Source organism: Cyanistes caeruleus, chromosome 5, assembly GCF_971803275.1.
Source record: "Cyanistes caeruleus chromosome 5, bCyaCae1.hap1.1, whole genome shotgun sequence".
In the NCBI taxonomy this organism is placed as follows: domain Eukaryota; kingdom Metazoa; phylum Chordata; class Aves; order Passeriformes; family Paridae; genus Cyanistes; species Cyanistes caeruleus.
This window is the reverse complement of record NC_141705.1, coordinates 40,427,340-40,447,909: the sequence shown is the minus strand read 5'-3', so window position 1 is coordinate 40,447,909 and position 20,570 is coordinate 40,427,340. Positions and strand designations below refer to the sequence as shown.

The 20,570-nt window shown below is 36.5% G+C and overlaps 1 protein-coding gene across 1 annotated transcript in view; it reads left to right on the top strand.

Moving 5' to 3' along the window:
• Positions 1-20,570, top strand: part of LOC111928358 (uncharacterized) — a 93,277-nt gene that overhangs the window by 7,284 nt on the left and 65,423 nt on the right. The window contains exons 3-5 of the mRNA XM_086890437.1: positions 13,598-13,685; positions 14,611-14,685; positions 15,416-15,589. Of these exons, the coding sequence (XP_086746563.1) occupies positions 13,598-13,685; positions 14,611-14,617 (95 nt within the window). The 3' untranslated portion in view covers positions 14,618-14,685; positions 15,416-15,589. The remainder of the gene's footprint in view (positions 1-13,597; positions 13,686-14,610; positions 14,686-15,415; positions 15,590-20,570) is intronic.

Genomic DNA, 20,570 nt, shown 5'->3' with positions numbered 1-20,570 from the left:
TTTATCAGGAAGACTAAATTCCAAAATAGTAATGCCTTTGTATAAAAGCCTAATGTGAATTAGATGAGACTGTCCAGTAAATGGCAATATATTTATATTTGAAACAATTATATTGGATGGTCTTTCTTCAAATAAACGATCTTATTCTTGTCCTCTATACTCATTGTTTTAGAGCTTAGAAAATCAGCAATTGCTCTGTGCTGTTAATCCCATTTGTTTCTCTATATAATTTACATTATAAATATTAGAAAAGTGTAATTACCTGAAAAGTCAAAGTGAACAGATCTTGGTTGAAAGGCTTTAATGACTTAAATTATCCTCTTGTCCCTAGCACTATCCTTGAAATGAAAGCAGTTAAAAAAGCATAATTTTGCCTAACCACTATACAAATATTTTAGAAAATAAGGTCTTTACACCAAGAAATATCTGTTAAAAATATACGAGGCTGGCAAAGACACCAAATCAAATGGAAGAGATAGGGAAGGCTGTTAAGAGGAAGGATTAAGTTATTCATCTCTGAATGGCGTTTCCATTACTGTGAAGCTACTTGGAATGAAATGGGCAAATAGCTTTGTCTGAAGAAAAAATAGCTGCAGTGTGGTGGTAGCATTTGCTGGGGTTATTATGAGATGACTTTGATTCAAAAGAAGGGTGAAAAAGAGTTGGGAAGGAATTTTAATTAGTGCTAGCAGAAAAAAGAATGTAAGTGATTCATGTAGAGGACCATAGCCTGGGCAACAGGCACTTGCATAGCTGGGCAGACTGAGTTAATTTTCTTGAGCACTGCTTTTCTCTTCCTCTTTCCAGCCAGGCTGTTCATATACCAGTTAATGTTTGCCCTGTGTCATGTACAGCCGTTCCAAACCTCCTTCTGTAGTGGCCAGTGAGACTGGAGGTGTGCCACGCTTCCTGAACTGAGCATATGCAGAAGAGGAAAAGAGGAAAGGGTTCAGAGAAGAGCAAAGGAGGGCTGTCTGAGGCTGCACTGCTTTGGAGCAGATTGCATTATCACTGGCGAGCTAAGCATGGAGCCTGGATTTGCACAGTGTGGTTGAAAGATTATAGTGAGTGTTATGGGTAGTGGGAGAACCGAGCACCAGTGAAGGGAATGTGATTTGAGTTATATCAGTGATAATACAGGGACTGGTGCTATGTTCATTTCTTTTCCTTGAGGCACTGTTAAAGAAACTAGTTGGGGTTCAGTTGCCACAATGACTTCTATATAGAAATGTAGCAGGCTGTGGTTCTGGAAAAATCTGGAAGCTTCTCATCCCCAGAAAAGGTATATCCTTCTAATTCTGCTGTTGCAAGAAAGACAATGTCCTGTGGAGAACAAGGGACGGAATACTCTGAAATGCCAGATTGTTTCTCAGAAACCCCATTGTTGATCTCATTGCTTTTATCACTGTCCAGGAAAACTGAGAGGGCTTGTTTTTTCTTTCCTTTCCTGTTTCCCATTTTCTTCCCCCTTCCCCCTTCCCCTTCCCTTCCCCCTCCAGCACTTTTAACCTATTCAAGTGCATATATCTGTTAAACAGGTTGGGATAGAAACATATCAGTTTTTCACTGGGAAGCAAATATCCTAGGAAAGAAATAGGCACAGTTATTTCAGGATGTCATAGAATTACATTTGAGACAGAGGAGCAATTTCTGTCTTCCCCTTTCCCTCCATGCCACCAACATTAACAATGTCAAAGAAAGCTTAGAAAATGGCTCAGTTTAGTGATGTTGCCAAAAAGCGTGCCTCTGTAGCAGTTACAGTTTGGTCTATTCTCTGTACTGCATAAGAAGCCTTCAAAGGCGTGATGTTATGATACATTCAGAGACACTGCTGTCTTGAGTCAAAGATATTGCTATTTTAAAAGAATAAATAGTGTAAATAGAATCTATCAAGTAGTCAGCAAATCTTGCTCACTCTGTGAGCAGAGTGGGAGAGCCAGGCCCCAACATACGACAAAGCTGGGGTAGAAGGTTGATAGTTGGTTGCTTGCTGCATGAATTGGAGAGGACAAAGAGGGATGGTGAACATCAGAGAGAATATATGGTATATTCAGCCTAGAAAAAAAACAGGAAAAAATTAATAAATCAGGGCCATAGTCCAGATATGCTTGCTTGCCATCATAGAGCATTCACACGACTCGATTCTACAATTTAGGGATAGCTTGTGGTATGCACTTATTGCTGCCTTAGGAGTTGGACCCAGAATGCCTGCTGTAAGTTGTGGAACTTTAATTTTTTTTTCCTTTTTTTTTAAAAAAATAAAAATTTAACTGCAACATTTCCATGATAATTTGCTTTATCATCTGTACAGCCTCTTTTTCTAGGTTCAAAATAGATTCCTAACATCTTGCGATTTTGTACATCTTTAGTAAACAGAAGCAAAATTTAAAGCAGCATGCAATGAAGTAGTAAAATGAATGCTGTAATGTATATCCTCATTAGTGGATTCTATGTGCTACCATGAACCACTGCTGTTGAACAGTATATTTTGTCTATAAGTATAAACATACAGTTGTTCAGGTTGCCCAAATCTAGCCAAGCAGGAATACAAATGGACTTTCATTCCCGTGGCTCTGCTATACTGATAGTCCCTTGGAGTTTGTTTTCAGTATAATTCAGTATAATTTCTTGAATATTCTGATTCAAAGTGCTCTTTTTGTGCGGCTAATGTTCTGCCAACTGTAATACTCTCTTCACTAATGCTTATGTAAATTGTAATCCAAGCACTGTAGCAGGACAGACTCTTGTGCTGCAGACAGATGAGCATGTGTTTCAGTATTGTCTTTAGCATTCACTTAAAGTATCATTAAGGTACTTCAGCCAGGGAACCATATATTGGATCACATTTTGGCCCTACAGAGAATAAATGTAAAATATGTATAGTGGACAGAAACACCACATGAATAGTCATAATGCTGGGAAGCAACAGAACACTTCTTCACTTACTTATTACTGAGCCAGCTTTACAATATGTCTTCAGAACAGGCATCTCTTTGCAGTGTGAGGAGAGTGAAAGATGTAATTTAGTTTATATAGCCTCATTCACCTTCTGATGGGACAGATAACAGTTGTGTGTTTTATATTTGTGGACTTGGTTTATGAGACCTAGTAGGTATTAATTTTTATTACAAATATTAAATTTTAAAGTTTATTTTATTTAATGAATCTTTATTAATTTTTATTATTCATTAAATTATTAATGATTGTAAGTTAGATGATTTCAAAGATGCCAACTTCGCCATCTGCAGAAGTGGCAAACCTCTGTCATCACAGTGCTAAAAGGCAAATTGTCAATATGAGCATCTCTTCACTGCAGGCTAAACTGTGACTGGAAGCAGAGAATGTCAAGCTCACGCTCAGTTGCTCCAGGGCAATGTTGTCTTTTTTCTTTTAATAGAGCTTCTGTTCCCCATCTTTGTTGCTCTCCAGTGGTTCTACCAAGGTGTGCACATGCTTGATCAAGTAAGATGCTAGTGTTTAATCTCCTAGCATCACAGCACTGTGGCTTTCATTCCTGTTACTGATAAAAAGAAGAATCACTCCAAATTTCCCCTTGAAAGTATTTACATTGTGTTCTATCCTGTTGCTCAGGAGGTCCACCTTAACTAGCTGTTACTAGAGCTGCATTGACATTAAAACTTGGAAATCACTCCTTTTCCTTCCTATTCTCGTTTGCTTTGGAAGTTCTTTATACATTGAACTGATACATCTATAAAATGTTTGCTCTCATTTTCAAGCAAATCCAGGACTCCAGTATTTTCAGTTTTTCAAGATACATTATGTATGCATATATGCTGTAAAGTGTTTTCAGCTTCTGTGTTCCTGCTGATCTGTAATCAGTTTGCTCTTTTTTGCTGTTTTGTGACACCATAACAGAATATTAGATTATAGTGGTACAATGTTATACATAATAACATGAAAACAGGTAAAACCTAGAGCTTTACATAGCAAATATGCTTGTATCTTTAAACCCAAACTTGATTTCTTTTCAGAAGTCTGCTTCAATAATTAAAACATTTGGGTCTTGCCATAAAAAAATTCAAGTAACTTTTTAAAAAGCAGACTTTTCAACAGATTCGCACCTTTATGAATCAGACATTGTGCACTCTGGAGCAGTATATGAATAGATTAGATTCTTGCAAGAAATTATTTTGTAAATTGGACTGGCAAGCACTGAATCAGCATTTAAAAATCTGAAGTCAGTATAGTGTTCCCTATGTCAGTCCTTGAGTTTGCTCTCCTGTCTTTTATCTATTCCAAGTTAAAATGTCCAGAACCACTAAAGCTCAAACATACAGAATAATTTTAGTGAGACAGGGGATCTCAAGACTGAAGCTATAGCAGAGCCTGAATGAATCCTGAATTTGTGATACCGATTTTTTCTGCATTAAACAAAAGAGATGCCAGTTCATTAATTGATAATGGGGCTAGAAATGATCGATGTCCTTCAGTATATACAAGATGACTGAAAGGGTGAATTTCAATGCTGTAAAAGTAATACCAAAGTGTTTATTCTTCTGATGGGTGGGATGGTGTTTTCACTCAGCAGCAAAAAGAATGTGACCTAATGCTTAACACTGCTGGGATGGGAAGGTTATGCATCTAAGTGGAGGTCTGTACAAAATGTCTCTGCAGCCTTAACTGTTAATTAGTTCCAATACTGGTTCAGCAATCACAGCCATGTTTCATGTGACCTCACTGATGTGGCATCTGGGCAATTATCTTTGGGATAATAAGCCCCTTCATCCATAGCAGAACAACAGCATCTCCACTTGGCTTGCAAAAGATCAGAACCAGTCTGCTTCTCATCAGGGTGCCTGCCATCCCCTTTGTATCACACCTTATCTCAAGCTTAACCTTTCACATCCTACATTAATTGTTTTTAGATTAAAAATTAATGAATCAATTTTAACAGCATTGAGGGAGGTATGGGAGGGTGTGAGGTGGTGTTAATAAGCCCAAAGTATCATCCAAGAGGTAATTTAGATCTTAAATATTCCTGTCTGAGTTCTGAAATGAAAGAGAAACAACATTCCAGATCACTGGTTACAAATTATTGTAATCTTTTTCATCTATGAAGAACTGTGATTAGCAGTAAGTATGGTCTTTCCTCCTCAATAGTACAGTTTTAATGAAAATAATATCTACTAACTATTCGTATAATGTACAAAAATTATAGAAACAGCCACAAAAAGACTACTATTTTAAAATATTTTTGTGTTCCACACCATGGTGTAAAGAAAAGCCTTTAAAACATTTGACCCTTTGAGAGGTTTTTCTCTTATTTCAGTTAATTCTTAAAGGGTGATGTGAAGATTTGCTTGATCTCAATGTAATTATTGAACATGCTGTGGCTAAATTTCTGTAAAGCTACTCTTTCATGTTCATTGATGAGGTATGAATCTTTTCCCTTGCTTAGAAGAGTACTTAAAAGTAGTATTATATTAAGTACCTTTCAGAAGGTGTGGCAATCAGTGCAGGAACATGGTGTGAATTGCTAATGTTTTGGATTGCTTTGTTTCAACAAAGCAGAAGTAGTAAATACTTATTGAAGCTTGAATTCTGTCACCATCTCCTAGGTTTTGCAGACTTTATGTGCTTATACATTTTCTCTCCGAGGTGCACATTGCAATTAGGCTTCTGCAGACCTTGATTAAACTAAAAGAGAGCTGTGGTTTAATTTTCCTCATGGTCTAAGGCAAGAGTGCTGCTTCCAGCTAAGAGTAGCTGTTGAATTTCTTGAAATGTGAGCTAGAAAGTTACCCAATGTCAATTAAAATATCAAAATTTGTTCTTTTTTTTTTTTTAATATAAGCTAATGCTAATAACTCATCAGGTTTGACCTACAGAACATATCTTAGATGGCTCTGAAAATGTCTTGTTTTTATTGACATATTTTAAATTTGCTTTTATGTTCATTCAGCTGTAACTCTGTCTTACCACATCTTTGAACTGTATTAAAGCTTTTGTTTTTCTTCCCTTTGTATCACATTCATCAAATGCTATTAATTAATTTACATTGTAACCTACAGGCTTTTCATTATCACACTGAGAAGGTGAGAAACTAAGAGACTAATTTGTATGGGATATTTGCTTAAGAAAGTCAGGAGATTTTATTGTTTTTATACATAAAATATATAAAATTCTAAGTTGCCTTGATCATCCTTCTTTATGGCTTAAAAATTACTTTGAATTTCATCAAGTCAACTTTTATGAGTGCATAAGTTTTGTAAGTTAAAAAATCTGATATGGAGTTTAAATTACACAAGTATCATAAAGACAAGGTATTTAACCTCAAAAGTTACCTTTGTTGGTAGCAACTCAATTTTCTCACTTGCTTGCATGGTGTATTATGAGGGATGACAGCAATGTTTTGAGAAAGGCATATATCATGCTGGACTCTGTACCTCACGAGCTAATCCTGAGGCCGTCTGATGGCTATCTCTTTGAACAAGTTGCCTTTTATTTTGGATACCTGGTGAATGCAGCTTTTGTTATTGTGCCTAAATAGCCATTTCCCAGCATTAATTATCATCTGTGCCATTCCTCTATTGATCCCTTCCTATATGCAGTGTGCTCTTTCAAGTGCTGCCACTGCTTTGATGAGAGAAAAATAAAAAAATCTTGCAGCCACTCTACTTTTTTGGTGCATAAGCAATTTAGTATACAGGCTCTTTTGCTGTTAAGATTCTTTATGAGAATCTTTATGAGACATTACAAATATTTAGAGTAAAATATAGCAAATACAAGAGCACAGTTTGATCAGCAAAGGTTAATGAAGACAGCCTACCAGTATTCTGCTGGGTTTTTGGCATTGTACCAATGCCTGGAGGCCTTGCTCTCAAGGGAACCCCAGTACAGTAAGGCAGGGGAAAATGCACCATATGTGGACAGAGAAATGGAGAAAGATTGGAAGTTCACAGACAAGGCTGAAAAAGGGGGTGGAATTAGATGACTAAATAATAAAAACCTAAATTTAAACAGCTAGCAAAAAAGGGTCCCATTCTTTGTACTTTGCTAAGGTGGATATGGGAATGGGGAAGTTATTTAGCACGTGTACAGGCTGAAGTACTTCTTCTTTTGTGTTTCTCAGGGGCAAGTACTCCTCTTTGCAGCCTGGCCTAATTCAAGAGTTTGAGTGTTGCCAAAGTCATTTGAAGGTCATTAAGGCCCAGGATGTAGCTGCTTTGTTCAAGATCTCAAATTTTTTTAGATTTATAACTGGATATAGCTCTGAAATTGAAAATTTAATTCATTTGTTTCTGTTCTTTTAAGACAGTACATCTTCACTGAAGTGGCCAGAATGTCTCCCTGAGCTTGGAAAACTTTCTTGAATGTCTATAGTACTGGACATTTACCCCAATACCTGGGAAATTAATCTGAACGTTTGAAAATGGCCACAATCACTTTAGATATGTTAATTAGAATTTATGTTTAGCCTCTTAAATTTAGACATGATGATAAGAAATCTTTTCAACTGGATTCTTTCCTGGTTAAGTCATCTTTTATGATCCCTTGGTAAAAATCCATGACAGAGACAGAATTAAAACCCCCAAAAGAATAAAAATAAATGTCGAATACTCCGTAAGTACACCTATCTGCTCAGCAGTTTCTTTTATGTTAATATTAAATGCACAAAGGAAATAGCAGAAAAGGCTCTTTTCCAGTGCTTAATGAAATGCCAATGTAGGTTCAAGGAAAGCAGATTTTTAATAGATTGGCCCTGTGTGAGATTATTGTTTTATGCTGTTAAATAAAATTTGGAATTCTGTATATCCAACAGCTACATGTATTTGGAATTCTGATCAAAGCTCCTTTGTCTAAATTAGAGAAATTGCATCTGTCATCATATATACAATTGTCTTGTAATGACACAAGGAACATGGAAATATCTCAAAGTGGAAAATTCATTTAGCAGAAATAGATGGAAGTGAAAGCAAGGTGGAGTAGTGGTATCTCTCCCAGAGAAATGCTCTAGAAGAGGATTTACTGACTATTTACAAGAACTGCATGAAGATAAAAAAAACCCCAACAAAGTAAAAGATTCACTATAAAAAACAATTCTCAGAAATATTTCCTTCTGATTAAATGTTGTATGCAACTTGCAGGCTCTTCACAAAGAGGGAGAAAAAGTAACAAAGCAATTCTTTAATGTGTACAGGACTAGAATGAAACAGTGGATCCTGGGTCTTTGGGAATCTGCTGGATTTACTGGCACAGGGGAATTGCTAAATCTGCTGGTTTTGCTAACATTTTCTAACATAAATGTGCATAATTCCTAAGGGATTTTGAGGCACAGGCTTACATCTTGATGAAGTCTGGTAATGAAAAAGGAAGGAGAACTGGAACAGTAAAGGAAAGATGATATTGACCAAACTCTGTGGAATGTCACTTCACCTGAAGCTAAAGTAATCTCTTCATCTGTGCAAAATGCAACAAATATTTTTAGGATCAGTGGACCATTAAAGGCAGGGTCTAATTTGATTCAACATTGGGTTTTGCATTATCACACTGATATGCAGAGGAATGAAAGTAAGGAAGGCAAGTTTTACTTGATGACTGAATAGTGTTGCTATTTGATTGTCATATTCAATGACATGAGAATTGAAAATATGACTGCTAAGTCAGGGTTTGTTTGTTTGTTTCCATGTTTGGGGTGTTTGTTGTTTGTTTTGTGTTTATGCAGCTCCTTCTTCATATTAACATAGATAATATCATCTTTATGTTTGGTGTTAAATAATAGAGAGTCAGAAAGTGAGGCCTAACATTTACCTGGATGTTTGCAGGCTCCATGATGTTATTTGCAGATGTCTATAGTACTAAGTGGAGATAAAATTCTGTCTGTTACATGGTCTCTTGGCTTATTTGTAGCTTATAGTTTTAGTACAGCATTTGTGGAGGAATGAGTTGCACATTCTTTCAAAAGCAAAACCAACCAAACAGAAAATCCAGCACAGAATCAGCTTAACCCCCACCTGTCTGAAAATGTAATTGGATTAGATAAAGATACAGTTAAAATGTTTAAATGTTTGCACAGTCTCAGGAGTATTTGCAAAAGTTGGAAGTGAAAATTATCATCTCTGTAAGAGTTCTTTGGGTCAAGGATCAGTGAAGAGTTATAGAAAATGAAGAACTGAAGTAATACTCTAATACAAGTGGAACATCCAGCAAAAAAATTATCTCTGAATGTGAACAAGGTATGTTGTAATTTAAATTTGACTTCAGTCAGCTATCAATTTTATATCAAGATTGGCGCTATAAAGAGTACAAAACCAGGGGCATCAGAGCTGGAAGTAATGTAGGACACAAGAACTAGTATTTCAGGGACAGGAAAACATATAGTGCTCCAAGAGCAATATTATTCAGTGTTAGAAAGAAGTCCATATCCCTTGACTATCCCTGAAGTGTAAGAAGTTTGTAACGTGGAACTGATATCACTGGTTTAAACTCACGTTATTCTATGGAAATTAAAGAACAAAAAGTCAGGACTATAATATGTATTCAACCCAGGCTTTAAAGTTTTCTGAGGATGTTTTTTTGTATGTGTGTGGCTGCATGCTTAGTGATCAAAGAAGCAGAGAACATCTCTACAGGAATAATCTGGTGCAAATGTGATATGGTTTATGCATACATTACGTACTCTACTACCAGTGGAATAACACATGTGTAACATTAGGACTCAGAAATGACTGTCTGGGGAACTACTTGCTCTTTGGGCCATATTAGAAGTTGGCTACTTTTTGAGTTATTCTGAATATTGATGAGCATCTAAATGGGTACATTTTTATTTACTGGGAACCAAAGGAATGCTGAGTTGCAAATACACCTAGGCTCCAGAGACTTTCAACTGAGCTGTAAAAAGGGAACTTTTCAAATTTGCAGTCAGGAAGAAAACACAGACTCCTCAAAATACTAAGCTATTAAAGAATTAGGTTTCTCCTCAGTCTTTTTGTAATTTGAACTAACAGAAACATTGTCTACTGGTCAGTAATCACAGGTGAAAACTAGGCCTTGTGGGCATCAGTAAGAATTCTGCCAACAGCATTAGGGGAGCCAGGATTTGCATATTAATTTCTGGATGTGTGTGCATTACATTCATGAATAGCTAGAGTGAAACACTCTGTCTATATCCATAAATCTGCATTTCATGTTTCTACTACCAAATAGGTATAAAATTGTGTATACTATACTCTAGAGCCTATACCCTTGAATATGAAAAAATTGGGTTCTAAATATGTCTGTTGACAAATATACAGATTGCCTGAGAAAATTCTTAGATGCAAAAATTTACTGCTGGCTATATGCAGTATGCCTGCATATCAATTTCAATGACACAGTAAAGTTTATTACGGATTTTCAGAGGTGTAGTGTGATATCAAGTTTAAAAAGTGCTTGAGGAATATAAACTACCAATGAAAATTGTAAGGAATTGTGCCTTATGCATTAGAAGAATGATGTTAAGAGCCTTGCACCTGATGGAGTTATAATGCATTAATGTATATATTTTAAAATGCATATGATACAGCACCATTTTTGGGAGCAATGAATAGCTGACTGGAAATTTCTGTTTCCCCTTAAGGTCATGACTTTGAAGAGGATACAGATGGCTGAATTTTTTCTCATAGCAATAGACTTGAATGGTCATTCATATTTTTAAATTACAGAAATTTTTTGTGTTTTTCCTTTTTGTTCACTTTCAATCTACATTAATGTAATTCAGATTTATTGGCATGATAGTTTGCAAAAAGTGAGTTTCAAACTCATATGCTTGACAATTAAAGTCAGAGTAGCTCTGGCTGTGAGTATAGACTGAGGAATGAGAGGCTGGGGAGCCGTGCTCTGGAAAGGGACCCTGGCGTCCTGGTCAATGGCAAGTTGAACATGAGTCATTGTGCCCTGGCAGCCAGGAGGGCAAAGCGTGTCCTGGGGGCATCAGGCACAGCATGGCCAGCTGGGCAAGGGAGGGGATTGTCCCACTCTGCTCTGCACTGAGGCAGCCTCATCTTGAGTGCTGGGAGCAGTTTTGGGTGACACAATATAAGAAAAATATTAAATTATTAGGAGGTGTTCAAAGGAGGGCGACAGACAGTGAAGGGTCTGGAGGAGACGCCATAGGAGTGGCTGAGGTCACTCTGTTCAATCTGGAGAACAGGAGACACCTCATTTTTGTCAACATTCTCATGAGGGCATACAGAGTGGCAAGCACCAATCTTGTCACTCTTGTGACCAGAGACAGGTCTCCAGGAAATGGCATGAAGCTGAGTTGGGGGACATTTAAGTTGGATACCAGGAAAAAGTTTTTCACACAGAGGGTGTTGGGCACTGAAACAGGCTCTCCAGGGAAGTGGTCATAACACCAAGCCTTTCTGAGTTCAAGAAGTGTTTGGATTATGCTCTCAGACACATGGACTAAATCTTGGGGTATCCTGTGCAGGACCAGGAGCTGAACTTTATGATCTTGATGGATTTTTTTCAATTCAACGTATTTCATGATTCTGTATATATGTACACAGGTGAAAATTCACTGTGTCCTTTTTGAGGGGTATCACTATTTACCAATACTGTACATTATTTCCTTTCGTGGTGAATAACAGACTGGTTCAGACATGAAGAAATCCAATAGGTTATTAAAAAAAAAAAAGAAGCTAAGTTTAAGTAGTATGACTTTTTATTATCAGACTTCTTATGTATTACCTATCTCCAAATGCATAATACTGGTTGGTGTAACACCCACAACTTAGCTTTTTGTGAAGCTCAACCCTTTTGTAAAGCTGTGAAACAGGTTGTCCTGAGACAATGTCTCTCTTCTTGATTGTGTGTGTATATATTTGTGGGTTGGATTACGTGACCTCCAAAGATCCCTAACAGATTAAATTATTCCATAACTATATGATACAGCTGAAGTGGGAAATTTGTAGCAAAGTGGTAATGCCAGATGATTTTAAATTTAGATTGCAATAATGAGTATCCACACAAAATCACCTGAATGCCAGATGTCCTACAGGGTTCCAGTGGGATAGTTTGCAAGGCAACAGTCATCACATTTTCAATAAGAATTGCAGAAAGAATGGGTATTTACTTTGGAATCTTTCCAGTGGGAGCAAAATAAGTGAAATCTGTCTCTGGAAATGGGGAGAGTAGTATAAAGCATCATTTCTATGTAACCGTGTGCATGCAACCTGAGTCAGCTTGGCCAAACAAAAGTAGCATTTTCAAGCTGATACATACTTACCAGGACTGCAAGTGAATAAATTCATTCCAAAATTATGTGAAGTCTGTTTGAATGCTCTTTTGGTAAGCAATCCAATTTTACAAACACCTGTTACCTCCACTGTGGATGATCCATACAATAAGAAAAATCTTGGATCTAAAAGTGGGTCTGAAAACTCCATAAAAATCTTTGTTTGTTCTTGGAGCTTAGAGTAAGGATATAGCTTTGCTAGGTCAATGGAATCTGTAGGGGATTTAAAGGATTCTTTAAATGATTGCATGGTATCTATTACAATACAGAGGAATAGCAATATATTTCTGTGAACTATACATCTTTCTCTCATACTGTTTCCTCCTTTCGACCACAGAAAACTTCCTTACCCACGCTCCATCAGGATTTTTCTATCAGCCAGATATGAATTTCGGCTCTTATTGTGGAATTGTGATACCTTCTTTTGGTTGCAGCAGCTATAGCTTTCACTGGAAATGGGAATTATCTGTCCCTTTCATGTCCCTTTTCATCTCACTTAATGTTATGGCTCTCTGATGGAGTTTCATATAGCTAAAATTTTACAGCAAGCTTTATTTTTTTTTTCCTGAGTGTTCAGCAAATTTCCTTCAGGTAACTGTCAGATTATATTTTACAGAGGTATTTGAGAATTTTGCATTATTTTTTATATGAGCAACAAGCAAGAACTAAGGAAATACAAGTGTTATCCAACATTACCTTTCCAAACATAGTAACTCCTTGCATGTTTGGTTATATACCCAATCCAGAAGGCAGATGATTGTATGCATGGATGTTTGGCAGTGATGAAAAGAGTGAAGTTAAGTGGAGCCAGATTGGTCAATGCTTATTTGCAGCATACCGGTTAAAGCAGAGGTGATGGCATAAAACACAAATTTAGAACAAGAATGATTATAGTTTTTAATTTAGCCATAGGAGAGGGGTGAGCAAGTGAATTAACCCTCCAAGCACTACAAGAAACCTCAATTTTCAGGCAATTCAAATGTCTTGGAATTGTTCTTACTTGCAGCCTTAAAATTTCCTTTTTATTCTTTTAATAATCTTTTTTTTTTTTTTTATTTTGGTGAGGAAAGGGATAAGATTAAATATTAGTGATAAAAATACTCAACATCTGGGATGAATGAATTTGTTATTGATGTGTATGAGTGCACTATTAGAGTGAGGTAAGCTAGCAGATTATATATTAACAAAAAAGGTAGTTAAATCAATTCATGTTCACTTATTTGCTTCCTTAAAACTGAAGTATGATATACAGTCTTAGAATAAACTGATAATTTGGTTTTGCTTAATAAAACTGAATTGAAATAAGTGATACTCCAGCTGAATTTTGTACGGTATGTTGATTTTTTCCAATTCCAGAAGAAATTAGTGATCCAAGTTGGCTTGGAAAAAACCTGCTGTCTAAACCACAAAGCTGTTTTATTCTTTTTTTCAACTCAACATTAAAGTAAGTACTCATTCTTTAAAAAGACCATTTGAGAGCTGAAGTGTAAATAACTATTTATTCCAGTTCTCTGGAGGAAAATGTATCTAGTTTAGGCATTGATTTAGCCCTGAAAATTATTTGTCTGTAATTATAAAAGACATTCAGGAAGAAAATTAATTAATCTGATAGTCTACTAGGGATTTATATTTGTCAATGTCAATAGAGTAGGAACAAGTTGGAGGAGTTAACAAGCTATAACTTGTCCTGAGGGAAATTCTTTGACATGAAACATCTTTTGCTATGTTAACATCCTAAAGAATGCAGTCTTCAAGAACCACGTGGGATGGAGAAGCATGTCAAAAAGTATGCAAGTGTCACCAAGCTGCTTTAACATTTAACTGTGCTGGTGACAACACCTTCTAACTGGCTTAGATGTGACAGGGTAGGAAAAGGCAGTTTTATTGGTGTTCAAGCACTTGATTTCTTCAGCGGGAAGGGGTCTTGCTTGGAATTTCAGACACTGAAAATATGCTTTCTGGAAAAAACAGTGGTCAGGGAACTTCTACTGATCCATCATGGAATGTACAGTTAGTGAAAATACAGGAGCAGGTAAGACCAGTTAAGTTCAACACATGAATGTTTAAACCCTTTGATCAGCACAGTTATGTGTGGAAGCACCAAATCCATTTGCCTGAAACTGCAACAGCAGTAGACAGCACTCCACAGCCCTTAACAGATTCCTATATGGTTGGTCTCTGATAACCCATGCCAATGCCTCTAGGAGACTGATGATCATGTCAGGCTGTGGTTGTATCATACACAACTGACATCAGAAGGGCAACTCGCCTGGGCTTTATTGCTGTGTGGTCCATCCCCTCTCAGCCAGCTGAAAGATTTTGCCTTAGCCACACAATCCTTACACCTTTCCTCTTCCCCTTCTGTGCAGGAAATGATGACTGGAGTCTCAAGGTGCCTTTAGGAATTTAACATTTACTTCCTTGTGTGAAACCAAACATTGCTGGTAGGTAGCTGTTGCAAAGAACCTCCTTTTTGTTCTGCTGAAAGTCCCAGGGCATTTTTCAATAAATACTGGCAAACTTGAAATGAGCAGGTCCAAGATTTGACTATTTCAAAGACCCTGGTCTTCTCCCTCCTCTCTTTTCATATGTAAGCAATCATGTCTGTCTTGATCGTATATAAATACAGATAATTTATTCAGTAATGTCTTGTATTTGTTTGGTTTTCCAGCTGATCTGACAATATTGAATACATTATTCTGTAAAACTAACAGGAAGGCTAGTTTCTACCTTTCACTGAGCATTTATAACCTTTCTCTCTGTAAACAGACCTTGCAAAAATGAAAAAATGTTAACAGTGGGTAAGAATTGTGGAACAGAGATTAAGTAGCTGGATTCCTTTCTCAGGGCTGCTGCCCTGAATTGTTGACCTTGGGATGTGGCTGGTCAGAATGCAGAAAATCATATTACTTCAGAAGAAATAAATAATGATTACATGTTTATTAGAAATGTGTGTATCTCTTGTTATCTGCTGTTTTGTAATGTGATCTACTAGAGGAATTACCTTGTTTTCTGGGACAAATGAGTAACTAGTCAGTTGTGCTAAGAAAAGGAATTACTTTTGAGGCCCAAAAGACTTCTGATTTTATAGATTTTTCTTATACTCCTAGCTGCTGTTATGTAGTTACATATCTTCTTAATTAACTCTAGTACTTTTCCTACCTTTTCTCTTAGATTTCAGAACAATAACTGACTTTCTAACCATATTCCTGAAGTATTGGAAAGTCTTATTGTCAGGAAGAGGACCTACAAGAACAACATTTTATTTCCCAGCTGGAATCTGAGAAGTCATAACAAAAAGTGGGGCAAAGCAGCCCTAGGACTAACTTCGAGGGGGATGACCCAGGGGTGAGTTACTGGGGCAACTGAGTCTCCTATTGGATGCACCTGTTAGATACCCTAATTAGTTAATCGTACAAAATTGTGGAAATTAGCTGTTGGGTGCTCCCCATCACTACCAGGACACCTGGAAGCTTCCAAATAAAGGTCTGCTTTTTAACTTTACTATTCTAACAGTGCTGCAAGAGGTTTTTTTCTGCTTTTGGTTATAGGCAATACTTTGATGAATGGGATGGTCTTTCAGAGATTTTTCTGTGCTTCTGGTTGAATGGTTAGTATGGTACTTGTTTCAACTAAAATGAGCTGTGCTTGTATACATCTTTTAAACAGTTGATGTTTGATAACTTGTCTCAGGTTGTGGCTGTGGCCTTAGAGGCAAGGATGGCAAGAAGGAAAATTTACTTAAAAATTCTGAAAGCTGTCAGTATCATCTGATGGAAGTTATATGAGAAGTACAACAGCAGGTCATAACTTTTAACATTGGCAGCTAAAGTTTGATGCAGAAGGAAGGCGAACAAATAGTAAAAAAGGCACAGAGATAACTTGGTGCAAAGAAAACCATAATGTGGGGAAAACCACACTCCCCTAGACAAAATAAAAGAGAAGTGCTTCATACTTTGGGCTAGAGAGGTGGGTATGTTTATGAGGGCACATCAACAGTGCAACATCCTTTGCTCTTTTAGTTCAAGAGTGTGCTCCATGGTCAACAAAGATTACTCATCCTAGCTCTTAGGAAAGATAAATCTCTAGGGTACCTTTGGAGTTGAATGGAGGGTGATTGTTATAACAAGAGACAGGAATGTTGAAGCTGGTAAGACAAATTTTGGTAGATGGAGTTTTGAGACCCAACTTTCTGTTTGTAATATATGTTATATCTATGTCACATTAAATTCATATTCAGATAGTATTTAAACTGTTAAAATCTTAAATCTGGGGTCATACTGAGCATGCTCACACTCCAGATCAAGGACACACTGATATTAAAACAGATGCTTTTGGCAGTGTATTTAAACATCAGTTTATTCAAGTTTATCTCCTGTACGATAATGGGTTGCATCAGGTTGTTTTTTCCATGATTTATTTTTCCATGCTGCAGTGTTTTACTCTTGCACAGTACCTATTTCTGAATGAGATCTCTGCCATTTTACACTTTCCTACATAGCAAAGCGCTCTCAGACATTAAAACTCCTTAATAATCTCCCTGTCTAATGACTGTGTGTGTGAAAACTGTCCTTTTTCTCTTAAATATGTCAGTCTGGCTTAGAAAAAGAGTTACTCTCTTTTTGGTACCAAATGATGATTAACAAAGGCTGTCTGAAAAACTTCCTCACTTCAGCTTTTTACTTTGGTCACTGACTACAAAGTTATTGACTTTTTCTACTTGGCAGTGCCCTAACACAGGAGTTAACAAAAATCAAGAAACAGAACCAAAAAAAGAACACTATGTTTCTGTTTCAAGAACTCTTTACAAATTGTGGGTTGTATTTATTATAAATAAATTATTTAATCTTAGAATTGATAATAAACTAATATTAAACTTCTACAGGGAATTGGTCACAGCACCAAGCCTGAGTTCAAGAAGCATTTGGACAACACTCTCAGGTTCATGGTGTGACTCTCATTTTTGCTTTTTTTAGATCTTTTTCCAGAATGCTCGCAGAAAATATTAAGTTTGAGCCAAGTACTGAAATCCTTAAAGTAAAAAGCATGCATCTCAGTTATTAGTGGTTTTCCAGTCCTGTTCCTCCTAGTCTTTCAACACAGATTAAGTCAATCCAGTGAATTGTAATGGGTCTTTTACTTTCTTGTTTGTTTGTTTGATTAAAAAAAATAGGGATGGAAATGTAAGGAAAGGCATTTGCAATCTCAATTATTGAGATATTTTCTTAATATAAGACCTGTAGAAGAGGATGCTAATGTGGCTGTATACTCACAAATGAAATATGGAAAATCCAAATGCATGAAGAGGCTGATAGGAGCTTTGATTTCAGTCTGCTTATTTTGGATGTAACTGCTGTATTTCAGGTGCTTTAAGGTTGAATATTGCTTATTTTTCAAAATGAAAAATTAGGTTCTCTATTCTTAAATGCTATAACTATCATTATGATGCTAATAATTTGTAATACATATTACTACAGCAAATTTACAATAGTTGAAAATCTCAACCAGGTTACAGGATATTTACCAGATGGATTTTGTGAAAAAACAGACCAAAGATGTCTTTGGGAAGACTTAATTTGTTGGAATGTTGACAGTGATACTCTGAAGATCAGATTCAGATATATGTGTTTTCTGCCATCATGGGCATGGTCACTATGCATGCCTTTTATTGCTGAATGTCCAAATTTCTCCAAAAAGGCCTGCATTAAAAAAAAAAAAAAATGCAGCTACATAGAGATCAACAGAGAATTTACAGCAATAAAAATGGATGTGATGTTAGGCATGCTTTGCAATATAACAATTTCAAACTCTCCTGTAATCATGAGAAACTCTGCTTAAGGCATGCAAACAGATAGCAGGAGTATAGAGCTTGCACTCTAGTATTTCTGCACATTGCTCAGTGCCTTGTTCCTTTGCCTGCCTTCAGTCACAGAGGTGCCTATTTTGTGGAAGGTATTAACCAACTGTCAGATAATCATAGCCCTGACTGAATAAAGAAGAGGAAAACAGAATAGTTAAAAGCAGCTGTTATTGTGTTATATCCTTAATGCATTGAAAAGCTGATAGTGTTATTAGTCATTCCCTTTTTTTAGTTTAATGAAATATTGAGCAGATTCAGTCATACAGCAAATAAACACTTAGAGAACTTGGGACTTTGATTGCACCCTGTCTATTCTGTTATCTCTACAGCTTTGTCAGTAAAAACAGAGAAGAAGACTTGTAAAGACAACCCTTCTAGTGACTTTGTAAAAGAACTTAAATATAACAGAGATTAAAAGAAAAAAAAAAACAAAGAAAGAAAGAGGCGAGTTATTTGAGAGGTTCTACATTTATCTTTAAGCAGTCATGGGCCATAGTGATTTTATTTACTGACGTGCTGGGTTTTGTTCTAGTTTGGATTTATTCATATTTGGTTATGAGCAAAGGCTGATTCTCTGTTTAATTCTCTCAAAATATAAGGAGGAGTAACTGCAGTATGTGCTCAGTTAAATAATATTCATGTAAAACTTCTGTTAAATGATTCATTTGTGGTTGGGATGATCTCACACTGATAAAGTTGGTGGTAAAATTTATCCCTGATTTTGAATGAGCTGTGAAATTCTCATATATATATACAATGCTTTTATAATTGAAAAAGTATAAAATAGAAAAATAATATAGACAATCAAGAACAGCATTCTATAGTTTTTCTGATCATGACTTGTCTATGACAGCAAAGGAAAGTAAAGCTTCTATTAAGACACATTTGTTCTTTTGTTGTTAGCTCTCCATCACCTAGAATAGCAAAACTACGGAGGTAGTAACTATATTTGGGTAATGGCTCAGACAGCAGACACTGTTGAAAAGTGCTGGTGACTCATGTTTTTTTTATGTCATTGACTGTAGCTAAAACCCTGTCTCATAATGAAGTGAACAAGCAGCAAAAATTTGTGTTTATTCTAGGCATTCAATATAGCCCTGCAAGTCACTGTTCATTCCTATAGAACAGTAAGTCAACTCAAAGTCTGGATGAAGCAATTCATGCTGTAGATAGGGAAAATACTTGAGCAAGACACATGCAGAGACTTTGTACCCTTTTCCCTTCCAGCTGCCCATGGGATTCAAATGCCCATTACCACAAGAAATATGTCAATCTTGGTTTGCTTTATGTTTCCTATTATCATAGAATCAAAAGTGTTTGCCTATCCAAGCTGTTCTAGTAGAATTTTCTTTTTAATTAATTGGTTGCAGCATAAATTTTGTTTTCAGATTTCTCCACTTCTGTTATGGAGCACTTATTAAAACTTAGACACTTCGGCGTTTTTACCTTTCAGTATATGAAATTCATTACACTGACATTTAATCACTTCAAGATTTCCACAGCAATTTTTCTAATGCAAGTAGACTAACAGTAGAGCAGAGGTACACTCTGCAATTTGGTTTGCAAATGAAATACTGGAAGGTCTGATGAATCAGAGTCCTTAAGCACTGAGTTATTTTGAGCTGATGCCCTCTTAACATCACAAGGAGTACACCCTTTTTAAAAATGTTTCATCAGGTCAATAAAAAACATCAAATGTTGGCCTTTTGTGCATCACTTTCTGATTAGAGCTTTGGAAGACTGGTATGCGATTACCAAGTAACCTTCATGTCATATTAAAAGGGGCTCTACTGCTCCCACTTACGTTTGAAACTGAAAATCTTTCAAGATCACATAAACTATTACAGACAAAAAGTGAACATGTCGGAGGAACCAAAGAATGAGTATAATGGATGGGAAATAATAAAACACCCTCCAATATTCTAAAATTCTCATTAATTATTGTAACTCCTTTCTTGATTGGGGAACTTATATCTCTGATTTTTCATAAGGTATCTGAAGGAGTCACTGCACTGCCTGCTATCCACCAGGTATCTAAAAATATTACTTTATTTGATCTGTGACATTTTCTGGGTGGAATATCAATTTCTGCTGTATTGAGTACTTGCCATGCTACTCCTTCTGCTTTCCCCACCTTCTCCAGGGAAGTTGCACTAATCCAGCTATCCCTGATAATTGGTACAGTTTCCTGTCTTGGGGGAATGAGGCTGTCTGTAGAAATTCAGCAAGTGCAGTGTGAGTGGTAGTGGGTAAATATTTATACCCTTGTGAGAATCTGTTAAGGCATTGTATTCCTTCCCAAGCAAACTTTTCTTTATCCTGCCCATGCAATGGATCCATAAAGAATATAATTTTTGTAGTGAGCCCTTCCTAGCTGGGGATGTGCAGCTGCTTGCAAGATAGATGTTAGGTTTGCAATGTTTGGTACAGCAGCTGTTAGTGGGGCTACATTGTCAATTGCTCAGTCAC